The sequence below is a fragment of the Anas platyrhynchos genome, chromosome 3 (genome assembly GCF_047663525.1).
Source record: "Anas platyrhynchos isolate ZD024472 breed Pekin duck chromosome 3, IASCAAS_PekinDuck_T2T, whole genome shotgun sequence".
Lineage (NCBI taxonomy): Eukaryota > Metazoa > Chordata > Aves > Anseriformes > Anatidae > Anas > Anas platyrhynchos.
This window is the reverse complement of record NC_092589.1, coordinates 6,514,191-6,539,534: the sequence shown is the minus strand read 5'-3', so window position 1 is coordinate 6,539,534 and position 25,344 is coordinate 6,514,191. Positions and strand designations below refer to the sequence as shown.

General features: G+C 39.8%; 2 protein-coding genes across 5 annotated transcripts in view; one reads left to right on the top strand and one right to left on the bottom strand.

Moving 5' to 3' along the window:
- PAPOLG (poly(A) polymerase gamma) overlaps positions 1 to 24,377 on the bottom strand; it is a 40,005-nt gene extending 15,628 nt beyond the window's left edge. Inside the window, exons 1-23 of one of the 4 annotated variants that reach the window (XM_027453274.3) lie at positions 24,226 to 24,377; positions 22,288 to 22,446; positions 22,152 to 22,218; positions 21,446 to 21,527; positions 21,253 to 21,362; positions 19,114 to 19,167; positions 17,929 to 18,040; positions 17,230 to 17,319; positions 16,658 to 16,796; positions 16,431 to 16,503; positions 16,228 to 16,348; positions 15,839 to 15,923; positions 15,395 to 15,448; positions 13,607 to 13,726; positions 13,293 to 13,402; positions 10,705 to 10,826; positions 10,450 to 10,616; positions 9,478 to 9,584; positions 9,178 to 9,401; positions 8,299 to 8,370; positions 7,634 to 7,687; positions 6,621 to 6,734; positions 5,459 to 6,492 (exon numbers count right to left, since the gene is read on the bottom strand). In XM_027453274.3, the coding sequence (XP_027309075.2) occupies positions 6,636 to 6,734; positions 7,634 to 7,687; positions 8,299 to 8,370; positions 9,178 to 9,401; positions 9,478 to 9,584; positions 10,450 to 10,616; positions 10,705 to 10,826; positions 13,293 to 13,402; positions 13,607 to 13,726; positions 15,395 to 15,448; positions 15,839 to 15,923; positions 16,228 to 16,348; positions 16,431 to 16,503; positions 16,658 to 16,796; positions 17,230 to 17,319; positions 17,929 to 18,040; positions 19,114 to 19,167; positions 21,253 to 21,362; positions 21,446 to 21,527; positions 22,152 to 22,218; positions 22,288 to 22,446; positions 24,226 to 24,242 (2,238 nt within the window). In that variant the 5' untranslated portion in view covers positions 24,243 to 24,377 and the 3' untranslated portion in view covers positions 5,459 to 6,492; positions 6,621 to 6,635. Of the gene's footprint in view, positions 1 to 5,458; positions 6,493 to 6,620; positions 6,735 to 7,633; positions 7,688 to 8,298; positions 8,371 to 9,177; positions 9,402 to 9,477; positions 9,585 to 10,449; positions 10,617 to 10,704; positions 10,827 to 13,292; positions 13,403 to 13,606; positions 13,727 to 15,394; positions 15,449 to 15,838; positions 15,924 to 16,227; positions 16,349 to 16,430; positions 16,504 to 16,657; positions 16,797 to 17,229; positions 17,320 to 17,928; positions 18,041 to 19,113; positions 19,168 to 21,252; positions 21,363 to 21,445; positions 21,528 to 22,151; positions 22,219 to 22,287; positions 22,447 to 24,101; positions 24,196 to 24,225 lie in introns of those variants that run through there. The other 3 variants (XM_027453275.3, XM_013096952.5, XM_027453276.3) reach the window with 3 other exon arrangements.
- A 61-nt stretch (positions 24,378 to 24,438) lies between these two features.
- The window catches only part of BCL11A (BCL11 transcription factor A), a 136,945-nt gene continuing 136,039 nt past the window's right edge, over positions 24,439 to 25,344 (top strand). Inside the window, exon 1 of the mRNA XM_072035216.1 lies at positions 24,439 to 24,833. The gene's annotated coding sequence lies outside the window, so the exon portion shown is untranslated. The remainder of the gene's footprint in view (positions 24,834 to 25,344) is intronic.

The window sequence follows — 25,344 nt, the reverse complement described above, 5'->3', positions numbered from 1 at the left end:
AGCTACTGGTAATTCCTATTTTAACAACTCTATCATCAGGAACTACTGGGATTCCCCCTTAACAACCTCACTCACCCCTGCAGTGATAAAATAAAAACTCACCCATCAGCACTTAGCAGGCTGTTAACGTGGATTTGATAGACCTGTCGTACTGTGTGTTGTGCTAGAATTCTTGGACTTTTTTGTGGAGAATGAAAAATAAGCAAGGAAGATCAGTGATGATGATCCTTCTTCCTAGGAAAGTAATCAACATCTGGAAGGAAAGCTGTTTAATATTTAAAACTATAAATAAGCAATAAGAATAGTGGGCTACCAGTTCCATAGTGGCTTAAAAATCAGTAGCTCGTTACAGTTATAATCTCTTAGAGACCGTTACAGTCCTTCTCAGCTGGATACAGTAACTGACATGTACTGGGAACCCCCACTGCAAGCATGGACAACATGACTTAAAAAAAAAAATAAGGGTCAAATAACAGTTTCACATATTCAGGAAATTTGGCTTCAGTTTCAGGTATTGGCACAAGCTTTTTTCGGATCTCTCTCAACTTACTAGTTTCTATAACAGATCTGTTAATGCAGAGATTTAAGGAAAAAAATCAGAAATGTTGTAAATTATTATTAAACACCAAAAAAGAATTTCCATACTGTCAAGAAAATCCTTGACAAAAGTGCACACTAGTGCCAAAACTTAATGCAAATTTTTAGTCTAAGGAACAATTAATGGGCACCCTGGTTCATCCTCTGTCCTTATACTTCAGATGAGAAATCATCTTCAACTTGTTAGTGGCATCCATTACTTATCAAACAGAAGATCATCCCATGTTTCACAACAAAAGCTCTCCTTAATAAATAGCTGAAAATCAAATCTAAGCAAAAGAGACGGTGACTTGAGGAAAGAAGTTCATAAGCAAGCAAGAGCTGATGAAGTAACAGTCTTGCTTAGGAGTCACTAAGAACTTGTGGGTAGTTTAAGCTGAAGTCTTAAACTTTTCTAAGTAGTTGCTCTGCTTTTATTTGACGTTTGAGACCTTCATACAAGGACAAATAAAAGTGCAGCAGGGTTTCCCCAGTGATATCACAGCCACTGAAATAAGGGATGACCTTTAAGGCTGAAAACATGCAAGGCTAAGTTTGAACATACGACCCCCTCCCCCATCTGAGCTCCACAGTTCGGCTTCTGGCCAATCCATCTCTGCTTATTTGTTACCGAAAGGTGAACTGAAAGCAGCTTTAATTAAGCTGAGCCCAGAGAACACAGATACTGCCCTTACTGAGTTTTCCCCCCATGAAGTCATAACACATAAGAATGGGAGAGAAAAATCAATTGACTTCATTACTTATTTCTGTCAGAGAAATATAATTCAGTACACTGATTTATAGTTTCACAGGCTTGTGCCAATATTTACCCTGAATTACAGAGAAGTAAACATCTCTGTACTTACGCAACTTATCATTTGGTGTAACCCAATGATTTATTTAGTGGGAAAGCAGGGGACCAGGGGATTCCCTTGCTTTCTCATTGCTAGCACTTAGCTGATTGCAACAGATTCATTTTCCTCAAAATGCAACTCCCAGAGATGTATTTTTATCCCATCTGATTTTCTTAACTTACTGCAGACAACCACTTTATAGAAAGCACTGTTATCTAGCATTTTCCCATTGCTGATGATTTGATAACTTAGAGATTTGTTTTGCAAATGCATTCAACAGAACCTACATCGGTTTGGTTCACAGAATCTATCAAAGTTGTTATTCTGTACAGCAAAAGAGGTATAAAGACCTGTAAAAACACTCAAAACAAGTTAGTAAAGTTAACATACACTATTACTATCCAAGACAAAAACGGAAGTAAACGTAACCAGCAGCTACAAATCTTGCAAGAAACACTGAAAGGTTTCTGGTTTCGCATATATGATTCAGAAGCAGGAACAACATTCAGTTTCCTGAAGGTCTAATGCCTGCCTCATACAGGAGAGCAAAAAATGTGTAACTTCAAAAACAAGCGTAATTATTACTGAGCTCTAAGGAAATGCTCACAATGCTGCGTTTATGTCCTGTCCTTCTACTTAAGTAGTGGAAGAGGTTGTACACTACATGATTCAACAAAACTTCAACTTTTCTTCTCTGCATGCACTTGAATATAGTTCATATGATCACCTTCTGTTCTTGCCCAGCAAGCACACAGGAAGAAAACTGCTGCAACAAAATAAATTCTAGCAATTTCCAGCTCTAGTACCTACCGACTGAAGCATTAACTACGTTTTTGTTGTTTGTTCGGTTGTTTTACCATCAGTGCCTTCTGTTAGTTATGGCTAGTCAACACTTCCTATTTTAGGACCACATTTTCAGTTACTCCCAAGTTTGCAAAAAAAAACGTTCTCTAGAGTATGATTACATATATTGCCCCCATCTGATTTTTAGGAAAAACAGAACAAAATGACTTGGTCATTTCTAAGAATGAGTCACAGGGAAAGCGTGCCACCTTAATTATATTCAAAGAACTCAAAACTTTTAAGAAACTCTCAACTTCTTCAGATTTCAGAAACAGGGACATGAAATTTAGCATGGAAGCTGTGCTGGTGTCACTATTGGACTTTTTACCGTTCCTTTGAAAAACCACACAAATCTGGGCATGTGTTGAGCTTTTTAAAAGTCTGAGCTTACACATGCCTGCAGACTTGCTTAGTAAGAAAAAAAGTCATCAGCTTTCTCTCTGCTGCACGTACTGTGGAGAGTGAGCGAGATGGTCCCTGCCGAAGGCTGCTGCTTGCCTGGCTGCCACAAACTAAAATTGAAAGTAGATTATTTCTCTGGTTTCAGGACTCCCAGGGTTTTCTGTCCAGCACAGAAAAAAAACCACAACACACGTCAAGTGTAAAGGGAGCAAAGATAAATTTGGGTGGGAAAGGAAGATGTAAATATCAGGGAAGATAGGAAGGTAGGCAAGAGTCTCAGACCAGCCAAAAAGAAAAGAGGTGAGCTATGATTAAGAATAAAGGATGGGTGTCAAGCATGATGAATCAGACAGGGTCTTCCCAGCAAAGAGGAACTGCCCAAAGACGAGCTGTCCCAGTTTGATTTCTATCAATGTCCTGAAGGTCAGAGAGCTGAGAACCCACCAGGTTTTATCGTCTGGAGTAACAGAATTACCGGTCCCCTGGCTACTGTTTTGCTAAGACTTCCACTACCCCAGAACACCAGGAGAGGTCCAGCAGGGGGCCAGGTCTCAGCTGTTGGGCTGCAACCACACGCTGGTCCCCCAGCCACAAGTGCAGAGAGCAGCTGAGGGAACCCTGAGCTGCAGGAGTCGATGCCGGGAGGCAGCTGAGGGTGCTCACAGCCCGTGACTGCCCTTCCTTCTCAGCCCTAGAAGCTGAGAAACATCCCCACCGCCCTCTGCTCGGCCCAGCAGGGTTCAAGGCAGCGCGAGAGCCTGGGCTGTCGGGCACCACAGGGCTGCAGGGGTGTTTCCCAGCCGCCTGCCCGCAGAGCGCTGCGGTCACATGCCAGCACCGTCACAGCAGCTCTCAGTCCCCAGCCTGCCCCCGCTGCAGGAAACTCGCCCCAGCGTGGGAAGCCTGGGCCACAGCCCCCCATACCCGACAGCTCTCCCCACCCTGTAAAGAGCACGCAGCCCCCACAGTCGCTCGATGGGTGGGCAAGGCAGCAGAGCAGCCCCCGAGGTGGTCCCGTGGGAGGAGAAGGTGCCCGTTTACACAGGAGCACAATAGGGTGACCCCTGCAGTGGTTTGATTTCCTTCAGAGCTGGGGTGCTGCTGCCTGCAGCCATGGGGTGATCAGCCCCTCAGCTGTAGGCAGAGGCATAGCCTGCTACAGCCCAGCCCATGCCTGTCATTTACTGGTAATGCACAGGACCAGGCTCTTTATAAGAAGTGTGATGAGGTAATGCAAAAATTCAGCTAGGAGTTTTTGCTTGTGCTTAAGCCAAGCAGCTTATTTCACCAAATATTACATAAAAGCGGTAGTAAGCCCCCTCCTTCCCAAAAATCAACAGCAGCAGTTTCAAGATACCTCTCACCTCCCCCCCACCCCCTTTGCTTTTTACTCACCGGGACAAGAAATATTCTATCACCCTTAGTTGCTACAGGGACATGCACTGCAACAGAAGCATAGGTAATTCAGAAGCTGCTCCTTTGGTGATACTGAGCAAAGAAAACCCTGGGATACAGGAATTCCTGCAATGGAATTCCTTCCATGTAGTTAGTAACTTGGAGGCATCTGAATACACAGAATTTGTGTCCAAATGTATGTACAAAATACAGCCAATCCTTTTTAATGAGATTAATTATTCCTCTCTCCCCCCTTCTACCTCAATCTCCAAGCCACACACACAAAAGCCAGTTAAGAATGCAGATAGAAAAGGACACTTCCCAGGAAGTCCGATGGAATATAGGCTCACTGAATTCTTTTACAACTGGCTAACTTAACTTTCAGTGCCTTTAACAGAAGACTTGGTGCATAAAAAAGGAAAACACAGTTGTTGCAATTTGAACTCTCATCAAAACAGCTGAAATCTAGCCATTAACCCACCAAAACCAAGAGGAGAACACTCAGAACACCAGATAACAACACAGCCCTGGGGCAGCACTGCACTTCTGCAGTATCTAGGGAAACCCCAGAGCAGTGAGGTCACCGTGCACCGCACCAAGCATTGAGCCAGGGTATATATAGAGGAAGTGTGTATCCTCACCTATTCTGGATCAAGTCCCAGAAATCAGTAACCTAAATCCTTCCTAAACATTCTTTACCCAAAGAGGGGAGAAAAAAAAATAGAGTAAGAGCGATTAGAAGGTAACCGTAAAGCAAGAGTAAAAAATAATTGTGAAAGCATTCCTCAGTAACCATGAGCCAGCTCAGTTTAAGACCAGTTGTATTAATGCGTGTGCTAACAGAGGGGTTAAGGGCAGAACAGCCCAGAACAGGCTTAGAATACTCAAAAGGAATAGTTTGTTTAAAAGCTTGATATTACAGAGTTGTAGACTACTACAAAGACAACTTTGTTATTTAGTTTGCTATTTACCTTATCACCTACTAAGGATTTTTTGTTTTTAAGATAAATTCTCCCTATTCTTTTGAAGTCCTTAAAAGTCTTGTTAAGGTTACAAGTGGACACTTAAATGAACTCAGAATTGCTGCTAAAGCCAAGCAACTTCTTTTTACAGAAATGCAGGGGTATCTATTGTTCAAGTGGCAAACTGGGAATTCAGCTGTCAATTCAGTTTACGAATTGCACTATTCATTCCATGGGCATTCATTCAAGGCCTGAACACATCAACAGCAGGAAAGTAGCGATATTAACTCAAGCTGACTACATTTTGCAGAAAGTTGTGCCCACCTGTTCCTATCCCTCTGTACAACTGGTTTGCCATTTTATTTTCAGTTTTGCTTTTTCTTAACGTGAGCCCATCTACATTAAAAAAGATGGAGGAAAGACAACTGAAGACTTCAAATTTCTTTGGATGATAGTATTCGACAGTACATACAAAAATACTCTGAAAAAGACAACTTCATTTACAAATATCACCAATTATAAAGAAATTACAATCAAAAGATAGCATATTTACCATAATTAGAATCTCTCCACCCCCAAAACCCCTAATGCACTTTACTGAGTAAGCAGTGTTATCAGTTCGTTTACAGAACCAGACTTAAGGCTACTACAAGTTTTCAAGCAACCATTTTGAACAGCTTCCAGGATTTCACTGAAATGCAGTACCACTTTCTACATGCCAGTTGCTTTAAAGACTGCAGTTTACAGGTGTGCAGTGTCACAACAGCCTCAACTGCTGCAATGCTGAGATGCATCTTCACTTCCATGTTCTGCATTTAGCTCAGCTACCCAGTGAAAACAGAATTCAAGTCTCATGTTGGAGCAGTCTGAAGAAAAAAATGTAACATGGCATGGGACGTGTCTATCATCTCCATACCTCACAGTAGCATCCTCTGTTGCATTTTCTTCAGTATTTAGGTTATTTATGGGCCTCCATGGGAGGCAATACTTATGTAGTGCATGGCTGTGCTAGACAGTGGAAAGCTACTGCCTGTAGAAGCTGAGCACCATTGTGACAGACGCACAGGAGCGTATGTGCCAAACTGGAAGATAATTTAAGATAAGAACAACACATCTACATCGGCTAGGAAAGCTCAAATGAATACAAGCACATTCCTACATGCTTGAAAACAATATAGATGTTGTAGACTCGTTAACCCTGTTTACATACATTCTGAATCCAAGTTACAGGACAAGCTGTGTTTGTGGCTATTTCAGAAAGCTGTTTCAGCTAGTGATAATTAAGACTTTTTAAAAAGACTAATAAAGACAGATGTTGCAAGGAGTATACACAAAGTAGTTCCAAAGGAAGAAAACACGTAAGCTAATACTACTAAAAAAGGCCATGATTTTCATAGACTGTGACTTGTCACTTGATGATCTTGGAAAAGCTACACAGTAATAGGAGTATCCTACAGCATCTGCAGGTCAAAAAACAAACAAATATTTAACTGTCTGACACTGCAGTACAGCAACAGTAACAGTCCATTCTTTGTTAGTAACAATACACATTGTTAATATGAATCACTAAACAAATAAGTATCTTTACCTGAAGAGATAAAGGTTACCGGTTAAGGGTAAGTCTGATGGATCTTTTAATAATACGAATATTAGTTGTTGGAACAGGAGATGAAATATCTGGTAGTTCTTTACTGGGAAGTCTCTAAAACACAAAAAAGATGCCATAAAAAAAGGAAGTTTTAAACACATGAATTCACAAGTAGCAGCAAACATTTCTCTAGCTGAATATAGCACCATTCTTTATGTACCAAATCAGTACAGCCCAAAACATTCACAGAAAAGGGTGTTTTCCACCATACCACTTATTTCCTTTGAAAACTAGTGGTAAGAGCATTTTCCCCTCTGCACACTTACTTCTTTTTGTCCTTAGGAAGTAATTATCTCAATTCATGACAGAAAGAAGTTGCTCAATGGCATAATACAGGAAGTTACCACCCTTCTTCGACCGATGGGTTAGAAACTAAGGGTTAGCTTAGTGATATGGTTTAGTGGAGGACTTGCTAGTGCTAGGTCAGAGGTTGGACTCGATGATCTTGAGGTCTCTTCCAACCTAGAAATTCTGTGACTCCGTGAATACAGCCTGTCTCTACTGTCTACAGTACTTCCAATTTTATAACTCATTTTTTCAACGTTTCAACTGACACCAGAATTTAAGCTACCTGTGTACTTCAAAGCTTCAAATCTTGTCACAGCAATGAATATACAAGTGTTTAAAGTAATTACAGCTCAGAACCCTGTGAGATGTCTGCAAGGAGTATACACAATCCTTTAATAAGGAAATAGCAAACTAGGAAATGAACCATCAAGGTTCAAATGAATGGAGACAGGGTCCTTCAAGTCCAATAGGTTTTAGTCTTTGACTTCAGTTTTGTAACCAGGAAGCTCATTGTTCAGCCATTTAATTCAGTAGAAGTGTGATCTGTGAAGGCTAACCACCTACTTAGCAGGACCTATTCTACAGAAGTTAATAGTACATATAACCTCATACATGCAGGGAAAAACTCTTGGTTTGTTTTACCTATGATCATTAAGGCAGCATACCTGTGACCTTGATGTGTCAACTGGAAACAGCACAGGTTTTCCTCCAAGGCCAACCTAAAAAGATCAAAGGGATGCATTACATAGTTTTCTCAAATTCATGACTTGAGACAGCAAGGTTTGGCAGCTAAGATACCTAAATGCCAAATACATACATGCATCAACACCTTTCACCTCCTTTAAGATTAGGCAAAATCATCAACATTTTTCTTGAAGCACATGAGCTCACATGCAATGTTTCAGGTATTTCAACTTTTACTCTGCCAGCAAGACCACATCTTGATTTGAGGGTGTACACTCAGGAGTTTGTTTCAGTAACAAGCTACACTAAATACACAGTTCTGTATCCTCCCTGTACTCCCTGTGAGAGGTCAAATGCTTAGTCTTCACAGTAATCTTAGCTTACAAGAGTGAATCAAGTGGTTAGAAAAATAACCGATTTCAGGCATGGCAAGATGCTAGACACTAGAAGAATTAGTGGTAGCATGTAACATGATATGTGGATGTAATATTTGGGAAATGAACAATGAAATAAAGTTATACTAAAAAGCATATTTTTGTTTACATCAATAAATGCATAGAGTATTTATGTGAAGTTGTCTAGGTACTAGAACATTCAATTCAGATTTTCATTTACTCAAATTAGAATAAAACCATTTAAAAATTACATGTTCTGTAGATCTTCTCCGCACATCTTCTGGATTACAACTGTCTTCAAATGCTGAATCCTGGCCAGTTAACTAGAAGAATAGAATATGCAGCCTGAAAGTCATTTCTAGACTAAAGTTACACCTTCATACTCAGATACAGATTCAAATCAATGCATTAAGTGCATTAGCAGCCATGCTTATAATAACACTTCGAGACCATTAACAAACAGGTATCTCAGGTCTCTTGAATAGTCTTGCTAACCATCTATAGAAGTCTATACTTGAAGCATTCAATACAAATTAATTATTCTGAAAGTTGGTTCTTTTCAAGTGGAAAAATTGAGTTTGAATTGTTCTTTGCCTCTACCTCAAAGAGGAGGGCAAACCACAAAAAGCAGTCATTTGAGATCTTATAGAACATTCAAAATCATCTACCTGAACAATATTAGCTTGTTTTTGCATTTCTAAGATAATATCCCTCTTTAGTTAGAAATAATTAAGATGTTTTCAGAAGCAGTTCTTAAAACTATTTAAAGTGAGCTATTTCCTTTGATAAGTGGCCAGTGCATTAAACAAATAGTAATATTTAGATATTCAGTCATAAGACTAGGAAGTGTCACATCTTGAAGAAACTGTCTTGAATTTAATGTATGGCTAGTACAAAGTTTTTCATACCTATATCCTAGTAAAACTATCATTATGTTTAAATTTAGATTCCCCACTCTTTCAGGAATGTATATATGCATATTTGTTACCAGTCTTTTGGGGAACGTTGATATATATTTGAGAATGTATATATATACACACACACTTGTTATCTGTCATTTAGTCATTTCACTAATTCTGTATAAATAGATACTACTTTAAACCCTCCACAGCCTAGCCCTGCTTCCCTACCTTTTGTCTGTCTTTTGGTCTCTTAGGGTATTCTTCTGAGGTAGGTGAATGAGGTCGTTTAGGTACAGCACTCTTCAAATTTGTAATTTGAGTCCCACTTAGTTCATGCTGTCCTTGGACAACATGTGTCCTAAGTTGAGAAATCACGTTATGTTCTATTACTGCAGGAACAGTGCAGGCAGCTGGAGATCCTGATGGTCTTACTGCAACCGCAGCCTCCATTTCTGTAGGAGATATCAAGCTTTTAGAGCTCAGCCATGAAGTTAAGGACTGCATTCTACCTACCACCTGAACACATACTTGAACCAATAACTGGAATAGAGATTTCCTTAGACATTGGTGGCACAGCTACATGATTCGTCTTCTCTCTGTTTTTAGCACCACTAGTTCTCTGAATCACAGCACTTCTGTAAAAGTCAGATTTTACAATGTTTAAGTTAGAAAATGCTAGCCCAATAGTGTACACCAGTTCCGGAAAGTTCACACACACAGAATGGTCTTCCTTCTTAGCTCCTTGTCACAGCTCCACTAAACAGCACAGACACTCACTGGCAATCTAGCATATCAATTTGCTGAATTGCAGAATGCAGATTTAAACTCAAGTATTTTCTTCAGTGAGTTTCCATATACTGATACTGCCTTCTAACCTAGTATATGCAACACTCCTTGCTGCTTTTAAGCAATGTCTGCTCTATCCATAAGTGCCCTGATTTTATTTTTGCACTCTACTGCACATGATATTACCGGGCTATTATTCTCTAGATTACACATTCCCATGTGAAGTAGCTTATGAACAAAGACTTCCCAGGAAAGCAACATGCATTTTTATTGCCCAAGTTCCCATGCAGTTCCACTAAGTCAGCAACAGCTCTGGTATTTCTGTGACCAAGATCAGTTTTTTATTAAAACTTGACACTGCTTGGCATTAACCATACTTCACTTTTGTTAAAAGGAACAGTTACCTGCACATAAAATACTCCAGCTTCTGAATTGCACACTAACCTAAGGTTATTTATGCTCAAAGCCATACTAAGTCTCTGGTACCAAGTTCTCCTTTGTTTCTACACATTTATGTACATCAATTAATTTTTCAAGGATTTCTTTAATCCATCCCCCAAGACCCACAAAGGAGGTGTTAGTTTTATTCCCAAAGCCTTTACAGCATTCCACGTACTTCCAGTCTACGTAGACTCAAACAAGAAATCCTAGACCTCGTACACATTACAAGTCAGTTAACAACAGCATCTCCAGTTTTAAGGTTATGGTGCTAACCTTTCCATCTCTGCTGTAGACGTGTCCAATTTAGATATCCTACTTAACGAAGGGGAATTACATGGTGTTCTGGAGTCTGTCTCTCTGGAACTGTCCAAGCTTCCATCTGAAGAGGCCCTTTTACACTGCAGCCCACTAGGATTTTGACTAGTATCTGGCATGCTTTGCTGAAACAACAGTTTAGAAAATTAAGTCTTCAAATAACTAGTAAGCAAGAAAAAAAATATGCCTAGAAGAGCCAAGTTTTTATTATACCTTCTTTCTTTTCTCTAAGGTTTCTGGAGGCAGAAAATAATGGAGATGCTTTCTTTTCACATGAGCTGCCTCGATCTTCATACCTTCCTTTAGCATGTTGATGTTGTTAGCTTGCCTGTAAACTAACATGAAATTTAGTGTTGTAGCTTAAATACTTAATGCGAACATTCCATTATTAAAGCTACATATGATTTCTTTAGAAACAGCAAGCCTTTAAGTCTGTTCTGCTCAAATGAAGAGCAAGAAGCTTTTGGTGTAACTGCACATAAAACACGACCCAAGCTTCCACATACAGTCTCAAGATGAGTGTGGGCTGAGATACTACTTCCCATCCAGTACAGATCAGATACATAAATATAGATTTGAACATCAATAGCTGTTACATACTCAGTAATAGCAGTGGTTTGCTAACTGTGCAGGTGATATCTGAGCTGATTTTAACTTAGGGGAGATAATATTCACTAGCCATTCTGGTTGAGAACTGAGAGAAGATCTAGTTGAATTTCCAGAACAACCCCACTGTGCACAGCTCAGAGACCAAACCCCTCGGTCAAGATTCAGGCTGGTTTGTCTGATATTTATGGTGGTTATTGTTTCTTTGACATAGCAGTTCAGTAACACCACACCACCTCTCAGTAGTTCAGGTGTTAAAATTCTATCTACTAAAGAAAATAAAGATTGGATTTTTAGGGACATCTGACTTAATGGAATCTCAACAATTTCAGCAAGTTTTCCTTCACTGCCTACAAATAGCTTTTTATGCATGTTAGTGTTATACTAGCACAGCAATTACTAAGGAATTAAGTCACATTTCAACAAGCTTATTTAACAGCCGAATCATGAGCAGAAGTAGGAAGTCAGCAATAGAGTAGGAATCAATGGAAGGACATAGCCATGAGGTGGCTTGAGGTATTTCTAAAGGAGAAATAAGAGTGAATAAGGCACAAATGAATATTTACAACGATACGAACTACTGCTTCAGAGAAAATCCAATCACGTTCTCAGGCAAAAGGGAGCTGACTTAAGAAAAAGGCTCACTGCTTGGAAGGCTTATGACCTTCGGCCCAACAACTTCAAGTTAACCTTTGTCCTCTAAAGGTACTCTCAGAGAAAAGGCATTTGATGAAATCTTTCTTGCTCACAACTGGTCACTCCCAAATTTGCCAAAAGGGCCTCACGCCTCCTAAGAAATACCTTTCCTGTTCAGTCTAATCCAAACCCTCTGCCAGAGGAAGCGTACTATCAGCTGTGCTTTACTAGGTTTACTAAAAAGAAGAGCACAGCTACCTCAATCAAGTTCTTACATAGAAATAAAACAGTAAACCTCAGTTCTAGCCTGGCTCTTGGTAGCATTAAGCCTTGCTGATATCTGCCACAATGTTGAAACATTGCAAGATACCTGAAGCAATAAATTAAGGTATAACAGTGCATCATGTCTAGTGGGTTATCTATACAGATTTTTGTTTCCTGCAAGTCTGAGGAAGCAGTCTCACTTGGCTTGACAGCCAGGCAAGAGTTTTGTTAGTCTTCCATGCCTTTCATATCAGAAAGCACAAGCCAAAAAGGTGGTCAGGTTTTACTGAATTTTTAAGTGGAGAACTGAGCAAGATATCACAGCCCATGCTGGTACTATGGATAAACTCTCCATAAGTACAAAAAATTGCTTAAGGGAGTCCACTGTTTAAAGTTCTTTGTTCTAACGCACTTGTCACTTCAGAAAAGCAACCTGACTTTATTACTGAACAGCTAGTCATGAGTGTGACAGCACACATGCATTTCTGAAAGGTACGTGAACAGTCAGGTTGGGAGTAAGAAAATAGACAATGGCAGAGTAAGACCTATGACTTCAAGTGAGTCCTCCCTCTACAACCCCTTTAATCTAGCATTACCTGACAACACTTCCAATAATACTTCTTCTACAGGTACCAAAAAAGCAGAAATGGAAGATGAACACAAAGATTTACATGCAAGACCGCCTGTAATTGCAGTGCAGCAACTCACTGGCTTAAAGTTCCCTTGATTATCATACACAAACTTATTTCGGAAAAATACAGTGAACTAACAAGTTGGTTTAGAACCTGCTACCAGTAACTCCCACTTTCTGCCGACAACTCCAACACATGTAGCTATTCCCAGTAAGCGAACACCTACAGACTTCTCATTTGACTGTCCATTTCATGAAATGCAGTTCCTTCAAGAAGGTGTTCAGTATGATATGAACAGCTATTTCACCTATATTCATGCTTACTATGTGCCTATATCAAAAGGGACATCTTCGCTCATCCACTAAAACAGTGGAAGTGTTAGGCTTACACTAGCTGTGCCTCCTCCTTGTTAAATATTGCAATCCAGCCCTGCTTTCATTGCATTTGCCGTCCATTCTTTCAGTAAACTTTGAAAGATTTCCTCACTTAGTATGAATACAGCACACACTCGCTCCAAGAAGGACTTCACTGAAGTGTCAGAACAGGAAGGCTTTATTCTTCACGTTGTTCTCTAGGTAAACATTTCACTTAATGAAGCAACTTTTCCAGTAGAATCAAAACCAAACACTACAAGACTAGAGCAAAACACAAACACAGGCTTACCTGTATCTGTGAATGACTGTATATCATATGTTAAATCAATGTTAACACTTCCTGCACTTTCCACTTTCCTAAACACGATTCCAAGAAACCACATTGACACATAGCCACCCCTAAAAAAAAAAGACAGGTTAATATATTTATCGGATTATGCCGATATCACACATTTGAATACCCAAGAGCCTCCAGAAAGCATTGAGCAACTCACGTCCACAGAACAGTAGGTATATAACAGAACATGTTTATATTAATCTCAGGTTATCTAAGAAGTTAAATACATTTGTCCAGCCGTATTTAAGTAGAGTAACAAAACTCACTGTTTACGGTGTTCTTGGTTGCCAGGAAAAGACTGGGGATTTACATGTGCAATATTTATAAACTCATTTCTCTCCAGGTTTCCAACCAGCACACGAATTTTAGATTCAACAAGGCCAACCCTAAGAACGGGAAATATTTGTTTTTACTGTATTCCCCATAATAGTTATATATCTTTTATGTAATGCTAGTACAAAAATGCTAACCGAAGAGGAACTTTCATTCATCTTAATAGATAGGTTTTATACCACACTGCAGCTTGAGATGGTTCCAGTAATATTTGAGCTTTAGAGTTTCCAAAGACTGAGTTACTTAAGTTCATCTAATTTGTTCTCATCTTCATCATGTATTATATGTTTAATCTGAATTGTGAGAGTACAAGTAGTATACCCCTGCAACCCTAGCTGCATTTCAAAGTAGAAAAAACAATCATAGATTCAGGAAAAAACCTCAAGGACAACTGCTTGATCATAGCTGGGTAAAGATGCACTTCTTACAGATTGATCAGTGGAAGGAGTTTACTATTCTCCAACCAGAACTGAACTGAAAACGTAATTCCTTTAACAACAAATATTCTGGTCACCTTAACTTCATTACAAATTTACCAAGCTACAAGAACCATGATGAAGGCTTTTCATTTCTAGAAAGTAGTGCCATTTTAGCCAACACCACAGATAACTTTAAAAGCAGTTAAAAGTCTTTGTTATTTAGAGCTATCTTATATAGGAAAGAGATGTGCTATCTACTTCCAAATCCATCCAAGAGCTGGTGAAGTAAATATGGTCTTATGACATACAAACTATCTTCTGCTTTTTAGTTCTCACAGCTGTACAACCAAGCCCCATTTGCCTCCATTTCTGTCATGACAAAAGCCTGCTTCTACTGGAGTCAGAACTTTCCTCATCTTTGTGAGATACATGAAAAACTTTGTTCTACTAGAAATCATTAAAATTCTTTAAGCCATTTGCCTATAAATCCTTGTTGCACACTTGATTGACTAACATCAAGCTGTAGGTGATACAATTTAAAGGAAAAAAGTCAGAAAGCTCAGAAGAAATTATCTACTAGCAACGTTTAGAAACATAACATCTTTAACAGAATATCACTGCAATACTAAAAACAAAATGCACATTACAGTACCTGAATTGCTTACTACTTCCCCTTGCTTCAGCATTCATACAATTATTCAGCACATTCACATAGGTCGAACAAGTTATATTGACATATCTCCCCTGAGACAGGTACAAACATCTCATCATAAGTAGTGAATTCCTCTAATTACATTTGAGGTTGTTCTCATAGTTTTGTAAAAACTGATCACCACTGCAGCAATTAACCTATCCACTATTGGCCATACCAAAGTGCCAATTTATTTTTCAGCACTAAACAGAAGAGGTAAGAGCACTAATAACTTAAAACTCAGGAAATACTATTTATCAGCATTCAGATGATCTGCACTGAGCACAAGATTTCTCTCAAATATAACAGCCTGGTTTTACTTCACTGGAGAAAAGTAGGCTCTGAAATTAGCTGCCTATCTACCTAGAGCAACTCAGCACCAAGTACAATTTTGTTCCAAATTAGATATTACATACAAGAAACAAGTTATAAAACCAAGTCTTTTCAGGCTACAGAGCACTGGTCTACAGAGTGGGGTGTGTGCACAATACAATTCATTAATATGCAGGAAAGAAATATTGAATCTTCAGTGATGCGTGACAAGTTATACACATACATGTATTGAAGGTACATGTTCAAAAAGAAGTTTGGGGACTTTGGTAAAGTCTTACCATTCTAAGTGATGCTCTTCAGTATAGGCACTAGCAGTCAGTACAATATAATGTCTAGAAGAAAATGGAAATATAGTAGCTCAGAATGTTATTCCTTTAAGCAAAGCCAAAGCTGCCTTAAATATCTAGAACATAATTTCTACTAAAGACAGACTATGTCCTGTATTCAGCACAGTATTAACTGAAGAAAAAAAAAGTGTATTTTAGAATCACATTCTGCAACATTCAAAGTGCTGCAGTTCATTTTTTTTTCCTCATGAAGACTGTAAAGGGCCTAACAGTTTCCCGTATCTCCCCTGCGCTCACCCTTACCAAAAGGTAACTCCGCTTAACTTTTCAGCAAAATAAGTATTAATGTCATCTTCTATTTAGACAGTTAGAACTCAGTATGCCAACCAGTACACAAACCATTCTAAGTTCAGAAAACACAGATCACATACATACTTGTACTTCTGAAAGAAGTTCGGTGGCTCAAGGAGCTTTGGCCAGTCTAACTTCCCTTGAAGAATCTCATTTGTTACTGCGAGACCTACAGTTGGTGTTGAAAAAAATTATTTTTAAATAAATTCAAAAAAAAAGTATCACCGCACAATATAAACTCTGCAAGATAAGTCCTGAACACTAAGAGAGGAGAAAGCATGAGTTCACTTGACACAGCACGTACATGCTATAATAATCTGTGGTAAAACTGGTCCATGTTGCTTACAGGTGGCTGATTTCTCAGAGATCCATTATGCCTAATGGAGCAGGACACCTCACAGAATATAACCAATGCAGTTTCACATAGCAAGCATACTTTTTCATCAGTTAATAAGCACAGAAAGCTATATTACCGTGTTTGAACTCCTCTACCATTACAGCTCGTGTTGATGTAGATACGTTGTATGTAGAGTTCTGCTGTGGATAGGCTGGGGTGATGATGGGCATTACATGATATCTGTCTGCTGGGTTGACCTACAACATTAAAACAGTTCTGCTTAGTATCAGTTTAACCTAGAAGAAAGTTTAAAGGCTCCTGAGTTTAATGTCTACATACCCTAGGGTCCCATACTGGTAAGTTAAGATTACTCTCTTCAGGTTGTTTCAGCAAAACAGGATTTGGCCATTCCCTATAAAAGATAAGCCATTAACTAGCAACTGTATTTTAAGACTCAGTCACGTAATTCAGACTAGGACTCAATGTTGAAACACATTTTTAAAGAAGTAGCCTTAATTGTTACTACTCTATACAGATTGAAATTGTCATACAACAATAGCTCTTACCATTTTGAGAAAACCAAGAAGAACTTGTTCACAAGAGTAGATGCCAACGCATTTGGATAGAGTTGACATGTTCTTGCTACTAGCATTGCCCAGGAAACACCACCAAGAAATCCCAGCATATTGGAGTAAATACCACGTCCTGGAATGGATACTTCCTAGTTAGTATTCTTTCAAAAAGCCACATCCTTCAAATGTACATCACTGATTTACTACACCATTTCCCCAAACACCGCTACTCTGAAATCCACCTGTACTGCTACAGCTGTTGCTTCAGAAGGAAGTTCTGCCATTGTTCTAGCACTTGCCATAGCTACATTCCCATATGTTATTTCCCTATTCAATAGACACCAAGATTTTATGGCTTAACCTGGCATTTTTATCATTTGTAGTCATGTTCCTGATCAGCAACACAGCACCTTTAGATTTAAAACAAGTTAAAAAGTTAAGCCTATTACCCAGACATCTGAAGAACTATCCAAAACTGGAAGTGCTTCCAATAGTCTTAGAAACTTATTTTTCATCATGAAATGCCTCTGAAATTTTTTAAGATCACAAACAATGATATCACTCACGTTTTGCCCACAGTTTAATCGCACGGAGTGTGAGACGGAAGTTCTCCTGATTTGGCACTAGATGTAGTATTTCATCAGTAACTCTGCAGCCTGTAAAAAAGGTTTAAGTATAAAGGTTTGCTGTTAACACGTACAAGCCAGTTGTATGCTCTACTGGATCAATAGTTTACAATTTAACATTCAAATCCACAAAAACTACCTTAGATGACTTGTTTTGCATTACCTTGATTACCCACAATATTCAGTATTATCTCCAGTAACAGATGTACTCAACCACTTTCTCATAGCCAGGCTACAGCCAACACATCTTAATAAGGCCTTTCTACATGGATTCTGAAAGCCAGATTTCTTACAACAGCCAGGCACAATTACAACAGCTGGTGTTAAACAGAGCACATTAGGATTTGAATATTCTAAACACCTTTATTTCTGAATTACAGTACTCCCTTCTCTATCAAGTTTTCCACTTATTCACCCGAAGAGAGTTCTGTGGTAAACTGCAACAACACACACTGTTGAAAGGAATGGGAAATACAGGCCTATCTAATCACTATTCGCAGAAACATTATATGTCACCTCCTCAGGTCTTAAGTATACAGAAGACTGGTTGTGCATCTTGTGCAGAAAGTTGGACTGTGTAACGTGCATTCTACATCAGCTTCAGTAACATTTTCTTTATAGATGTGTAAATACACTTACCATTTAAGCTCCGTATGCATCTTATATCCAGGCTTCTTAGACTGGAGTCATCTCTTAGATCAAGATTATCAGAAATGGTTTGCATAGACAGTCTTGCGAACACAAGATCAATCTTAGAGTAAAGAAGTATCAAGCATGAGTTAGAATACCATAGTTCACAAACAGCCTGCTAGTGGGAGAGAACAAGTACTATCTACAGAAGGGGTGAATGTTCATATTTAGAATCACATAGCATAGGTGCACCTCCAAAAACTTGCCCAGAAATTCAATTGCCACAAGTTCCATATTTTTATTTACAAAACCTACAGAGCATCATCTTTCTTTTTAAACCAATAGAAAATTTCCTTTTCCAACGGCAACTGTAAATTTAGAGTGTCTTTTTTCAACATTAAAAAGAAGTTGCATCCTAACTCCATAACTAAGCTTAAATTCACTCACCTCAACTACAGCAACAAGCTTTTTTTTTTACATGATAAGCCCTTTTTATCCTGAAATGTTTTTTTTTCCAGTACAGTCTGGGGTAAGAAACTTATCCTGACAATGTCTTTACATGATAAACACCAGAAAAAGGCTGCTGAGTGTCTTCATCACAGCAACTACCAAGCAGTAACTTGCTTGGATACTACAACCCACAGCTCTTCATTCATAGGAGAAGGCTTATTCAAGATACAAGAATTCCTGCAGCTGAAAAGCCTAGGCAGAAATCAAATGAGTACTTTTTTTCTTATCACATTTGTTTCATGATTGCTTCCTTTCTGATTTGCAACATGTTTTGTCCACCCACAACTCATACAGTGATACACACTACACACAGCCTTTTGTAGAAAGTGAGCTTGTCAGAGCCAACAAGAAGAATTAGCAAAGATTTTGCCTTTATTCCCAGTCTGCACAATCCTTGTGAAATACAAGGAGGCTATTCAAGTAGGCTACCTTAGTCTACAAGCACAGCTTTAGAGAAAGATGTCCTTGACATTCCCACGTGTGCCAGGCTTCCAAGGGACTTAGCTCCCCATAAGCTCCAATCCTACTGCAGTCTTGTTCTGGGTTGTGTAGGGTTGTTCAATTACAGCTTCTTAAACATTTTAAGGTACCAGAAGCCTTCTAAGATTTCCAGAAACCTGTGACTGCTAAATTATACCACTGCAAAGCAAGAAAGATAAACCATGCTTAAAATGAAATTCTTACCTCAATGCCATCAAACTCAAACTTGACAACTGGTACGTAGGCATCTTCTACTGCCTGTAAAGGAGAGGATAACTATATGAAAGTGCCTTTTTGCTACTTTCACATTTCCCTTAGACTACAATAAAACACAAAGATCATACTGCTGAGCTATGCAATATAAAGACTGAATTGGTTCTGAATCAACAAAGCTATGTAAGATGCAGGTAGCGTAGTAAAAATATGGTATCAAAACAAACTTTAAAAAATAGTTTAGCCTCATTAGCTATACAAATGAAGTCCTTCACTGTGTCTGCCAGAAGACTAGGCTAGGGGAACACTTGTCCAGTCCTGTAGCTTAGACAGAAGGAAGGCTATACTGTGTAGTTTGCCTACCAAACTTGAAGCAGGTGGTCATAGATACATCAGAACTTCTTTCCCATCTATGAGGACTGGCCTGAGTTGAATCAAACCATTACATTTTCCCAAGGAAAGTCTGTATGTTCAATACATATTGAAAAGCTTACAGCTCAAATTTTTCCCTTTTGTGTTTTAATGGTAGTCAGGGATGAACAAATACAGCCCTCAAACTTCATGTGAACACAGGACTGTTACAGTTTCCAGCTCAGGTTTCTAGAAGGAACTGCTAAAGGATAACCATTCCAAGTGCTGACTGTCTGGTCCTACAGAAACAGTCTTTCTCCCTTATGCTTCAGACTCAGACTGCACACAGTTATTAAATGCAGCAGCCCTATCTGACTACATAGGGATAAGCAATTCAGGCATCCTGAAATTGGAGCAATTAACTTGAAAGCAAGTCTAATAAAATATCCCACACCTTCTTTAATTCTAATGTAAGAAAAAAAGAGCATCTGACATCCTGAAGGGAAGGTATCGGGGCAAAGCAAACTAGCCCCTGTTCAGCAAGAGGCCATGTGACTGCAGGCCTCCAGCAGAGGCCAGAAACTAGCATTAGAGCACACCTTGATAAGCTAAGGAAGAAAGTAACTGCCTCTATCCACTCCACCTTTTCTGAAGGGTTCACACACTCATCTCTTCTCAGACTAATTACCTCAAGATGCTTCACGTCTCATTGCAGCTCTCAAAGAAACATGGACTCCTTGGAGATAGTGCCAGGAATCACCCACAAAACTAGTGAAGCACTAGCAGAAGGTGAGAGGATGTCTGAGATTTAACTCTGGCAACAATGAATGCTAAATGGCTGTTCTAGTAGCCCTGTAATATTACTTGCTAAATATTTTAAAGCAAACAGCCATCTTGAAAAAGGAAGGGTTTTTACAGCTTTCAGTTAAATATCATGGTACTGTGATTAAACATTACAGTTCATCTTGATAAGTCACACAAACAAGCCTGAACATTGTCTATCTCCTGTAGAAGATGCACAGCAAGGCATCGAGCCTTCGCTAGACACTTGAGATACTATTCCACTAGAGCCCTGAAGGTTTATCTTCCTTTTTTTTTTTTTTCCTCATAAGGAAAACTGCATTATCCCTGTTTACAGAGCAGAAGTTGAGAGGTCAGGAGTTCATTTTTACATGCAAGACAGACATGAAACATCCTGAAGGTGATTTTATAAAGCAGATGAACTTAACAGGAGCCATGCAGTGAACATACAATATTACATAAAGCTGTCAGTATGCATCACCAATGCTAAGGCTCAAGCTGAGTACCAAGAACAGGACTAGAGGCAAACAACTTAGAGGTTCTGAAGTATATCCAGACGGACTCCATGGCACATGTACTGACAGAAGACTTTGTCACATTCATCTGCCTTATTTTTTTGATTGCCCCTTCTTCCTGCATGTAGGCATTAACTTCACTTCTTAGCCCCTTACTATATCCAAAATGCAAGCAAAGCTCTTAGGTACAGAGCCCCATTTTTCGCTACAGCTGACTCATTCCCAAACCATGGGTAGGGCAGAAGACAAGTATACCACAAAGATTCCTACGATGTATAGTCATCAGGAAGAGGAACCAAAACCTTGACTTCAACATTTTCATACTACAGAAAGTATTTTAAAAATGGGTCTGAATGTTTTTTTTATTATCTTTGGCTTATAAGGCATTTGTTAGTAGTGGAAGTTGTGAACATGAATATTCTTATTTGTAGAAGTCAGTGTATGAAGGAGAGAACTTGCTTACTCTTAGATTTTTTATTTCTTCTTGATGCTTTAGTTTTTCAATGAGTGACTGAAAGAAATCCGATCTTTCCACATGTCTAGGGGCAACGCAAAGAGCATCTATGTCAGCACCTGCAGAGAGATTCCATTTCTTCTGTTATTGTTGGAAGTCACTTTCAAAAATTACAACTATCACCAGATAACTAAAGCTCTACCTTTGGTGTGTACTCCAAGCCTGTAAGAACCAAATGTAAATATTTTGCCACCAACATCTGCTACGACTGAAGGGGGAAGATTCTGTGGGCAGAGAAAGAGTTCACTTTAGAATATGATACATACTGACCCACATGCAGTCTTAATTAACACAAATTACTTAGAAAGATGGAAGCAGCCTCCTTAAACATGTTTTCTCACTCCCACACGGAGTTGTTAGTCTAACAGACTTGTTTCTTAAAGTGAGCCCTTACAACTCCAAAAAGTATAAGCAATGCAGCAGTCCTTTCATTAATTTAGACAAATTACAACCTATTAGGCTTCCCTGCAGATGTACATAAATCAAAAGAATTCAGGAGCTATACAATAGGCAAGTCTAGCATAAATTCAAATTAGATGAGTGCTGTAAGCTGCTTGGGGCATAATCAGTGCCCATTTACCATCTGACCCCACAATAAATTACTTCTCTCTTAACTGCAACAGTCAACTGACACAAACACTTCTTAGCTTTATGCACTGTCCCAAAGACTTCAAGAAACGTATGAAAAATCTTTCATACCATATTTCAGTGGCAGTTACTACAGTCCTGCTTGATACTTAAGAGGAAGGTTAGAAGTTGAACTTTAGCGTAAGTCCTAGTGGTATGGCCTCCAAAAGAAGTGAAAAGACTTCAGCTCTTTTGATAAGAGTATTACAAGAAATCCTTACCTTGCTCTCACCAAGTTCTGAAATCCATTCTTTGACCAAGTTATTCAGTTTACCAAGAACAACCAGCCTGTAAAGAAAACTCACATTACATTTGTCCTCAAATTTGAAAAAGATTAACAAATTAGTTTTATTATACCTGTGATTCAGTTCTTCTTCATCCTCAAATACCCCAAATGGCTTCATTGCTTCAACTAGCTTCTGAGTATGAATATAATCTATATCCTTAGGAGGAGCCAAGCTAATTGGAGAGGTAATTCCATAGTGCCTTTGAGGCTGGTTCTGCAGCATAGAGGTACTGTGGAAGAAAATAAAATAGTCAAGACTCCACAAAAGCATAAAAAAAACTAATTGTGTAACACACTTCAGTTAACAGGTTTCCAGATCAATTTCTTCTCTTTTACCCATCATTGACATAAATGAGAAGAAAATGCCGCTTCTGAGTTTAAGACACTTGTAGTACAAGTTCAGCTAAATCAGTCAAGAAGTGCTTAAAACATCAAGGCATCTGACCCATTGTGGTTGGAATAGGATTAGGAAAGACTTAAACAATTTCAACAGCTGATTTAAAGAAGTCATAAAAAGTTATTTTTTTAAAAAAAGTTCTAAATGCTTCCTTCACTGAAGGAAGGCAGAGCACTCTCTCTGCATAGTTTTATTTGAATACAGATATAGCTTTTAGTTGTCCTGGTTTTCTTCCTCCCCCCTCCCCCCGTATCTTTTTTTTCCACAGTAAGTTCTTACTACTACATTTCCTAAACTAAAATAGAAAGTTTTGCCAGCTTCCATTTCAAAAGTGTTAATAATTATTTTCTTTCCTACAAAACCTCTCTCATAAGAAATAAAAGAAAGTCTGTATTTCCTCCATAATTTGGCATACCCTACAGCCAAGTTAAAACACCTGCAGCAGCTTTCCAGCATGCAGAAGGCCACCACCTGACTTTCATACCCTATTCTTGCTACAAGGACCAACATAAAACCCAATACTATTCAGAGATATCAAATATTCTTAATACCAAATTCTTTCAGTCTATAGCAGAAACTTTTCAACCACACACTGCTGCAAGTTTAACCTCAGTTTAAAAGTTGAGGGGAAAGAGCATTTGAAAAATTTTATTTAAAGGGTGATTTAAGCCTAAGTGAGTTTTTTCTTCTTCTGGAAGTTGTTTTACTTTTCTCTCTCAAGTACACTGGACTAACAAATGTGTAAAAAGGGATCTTAAGAGAAAGTAGAATGCATAGCATGCTATCTACACATCTGTAAGCCTTCTGTTTAAGTGAGGATCCTGTTGCAGCTTAGGATTTCCCCAGCTCTTGCTCTGTCTACCACAGGCAACTACTCCAACATCTTTCTGTTCTGAAAGACCCTGATTTTGCACAAGGAGATAACTTAAACCGATCTGCTCCAGGTTTTATCACTTATGTGCAAGTTTAGAAAGCTGCAGACCCTGGAAGCCAGAAGATGAATTCCCATTTACTGCAGGTCCAGGAGCTGTGCCAGCACTCGCACCCAGGAGCTGCCTGCCCTCAGCTCTCACACCTCGCTGTGGCAGGAGGGGATCCCCAGGCACTCCTGTTCACAGCCACTAACAGCACAGGACCAAATTTTTTTTTTTTTTTCTTCAGAAAACATCGCTAACTGACAGCAGTACACACCCTGACAGGAGTGCTCAAGCAGCAGAAGATGCTTTTCATCCCTATCGCACTGACTGCCTCAGGCAAAAAAAAACCAAAAACCTGCAGACACCTGTAGGCGAGTTACAGCACCTTGTGACCAGCACAGACACTCAGAGCAAGGCATTTTTCGGATTTCAGCCCGACACACCGCACAAGAGCGCCACAAACCCCTCAGAGCTGGCAGGCAGCCGCTGGGTACCACAACAAACCCCACCACACCGCGGCTCTCCCGCGCCCAGCTCCGAAAACACCCGCACTTATTGCGTTTTTCTTTACCAAAACAAAAATCCTCAACCCGTGGAGCCCCTCAAAACACGCCCCAGCAGCTTTTTCCCGTTATTTAAGCCGCTTTTTCCCCCCACCCGAGCGCAGCGCTCCCCAGCGGCCCCGCCTCACCCACCCGCCCGTCTGCTTCATGGCACCCGCCCCGCGTCCCGCGCGCCCCGCTCCCTTCTAGCCCGCGCCCGGCCGCCATCTTCCCGGCGGCCCCCGTGGCGCCCGCCCACTGAGGGGGCTCAGGCCACGCCCCCTCTGTGGCGGCTCCGCGCCCCCTGGCGGCCGTTGGCGGCTGAGGCGTTGGAGCCGTTGCCCCCTTACCCCCCCCCCCACAGCCCTGCCGCCGCTCCTCGCCCTCGTAAAATTTGGGGGAATTGTTATTGTTGTGGCACCGTACTGAAAGCCACCTGAGGAGAGAGGAGTGCTTGAAAAGGCAGAGCTGCCCCTGGCGCTTGGTTGCTCGCGTTCAGTGCTGGAGGGGCAGCTGAGGCTTGCCCCCGAAAATCGCTTTTCTGTGAAGTGAAAATGCCGTCAGGCTGAGGGAAAAACGTCTTCCCTCACAGCTCGGGCTCTGCACCCCGCCCTGGGTGTCAGGTTTTGTTCGGGGTGCAGATCCCAAATGTTAAAGAGTGATCAAAACTTAAGCTGCTATCGGGACGATTTAACTTATCCTGGGAGGATTTAATACGCATCATCACCAACAGCGGCAACAGGGAGCTGTGGGCTCATGAGGTAAATTTATTGCAGTGTATGATTTTGGACCAAAGCAGTCTGTAAGGCTGCCTCGTATAAACTGGGTGTTGAAGCAACAAAAATATCCCGGAGAGGATTCTCCTGCACCATGGTGTTTGAGGGGCATTTCCCCACTCACATTTTTGAGCTCGTATAAAGTTAACTTTTTAACATTATTTTATTCTTAACTAAACATTTGGAAAAAGGTTACTTTCCATCAGCTCTGATGCCTTGTAATATCAGAGCTGTTCTCTGAGATTGGCAAACCCAATTCTGTACTTCACAGGATCTCCTACGGTGCCTTTGCTGAAGTAAAACAATTTTCGTCTTTTCAAATGCTTTCAAGAAATACAGACTAATCTTCTGACCTGAGTTTTCACAAGGTAACAAAAGTTTGGTATTCAGACATGAAGGCAAATTTACCAGAAGAGCATTATCTACCCTACCCAAAGACCTTCCTGCTCTGAAATGTTAAAACCTGATTTGTTTCTGAAGGGATTTTTGAATATTT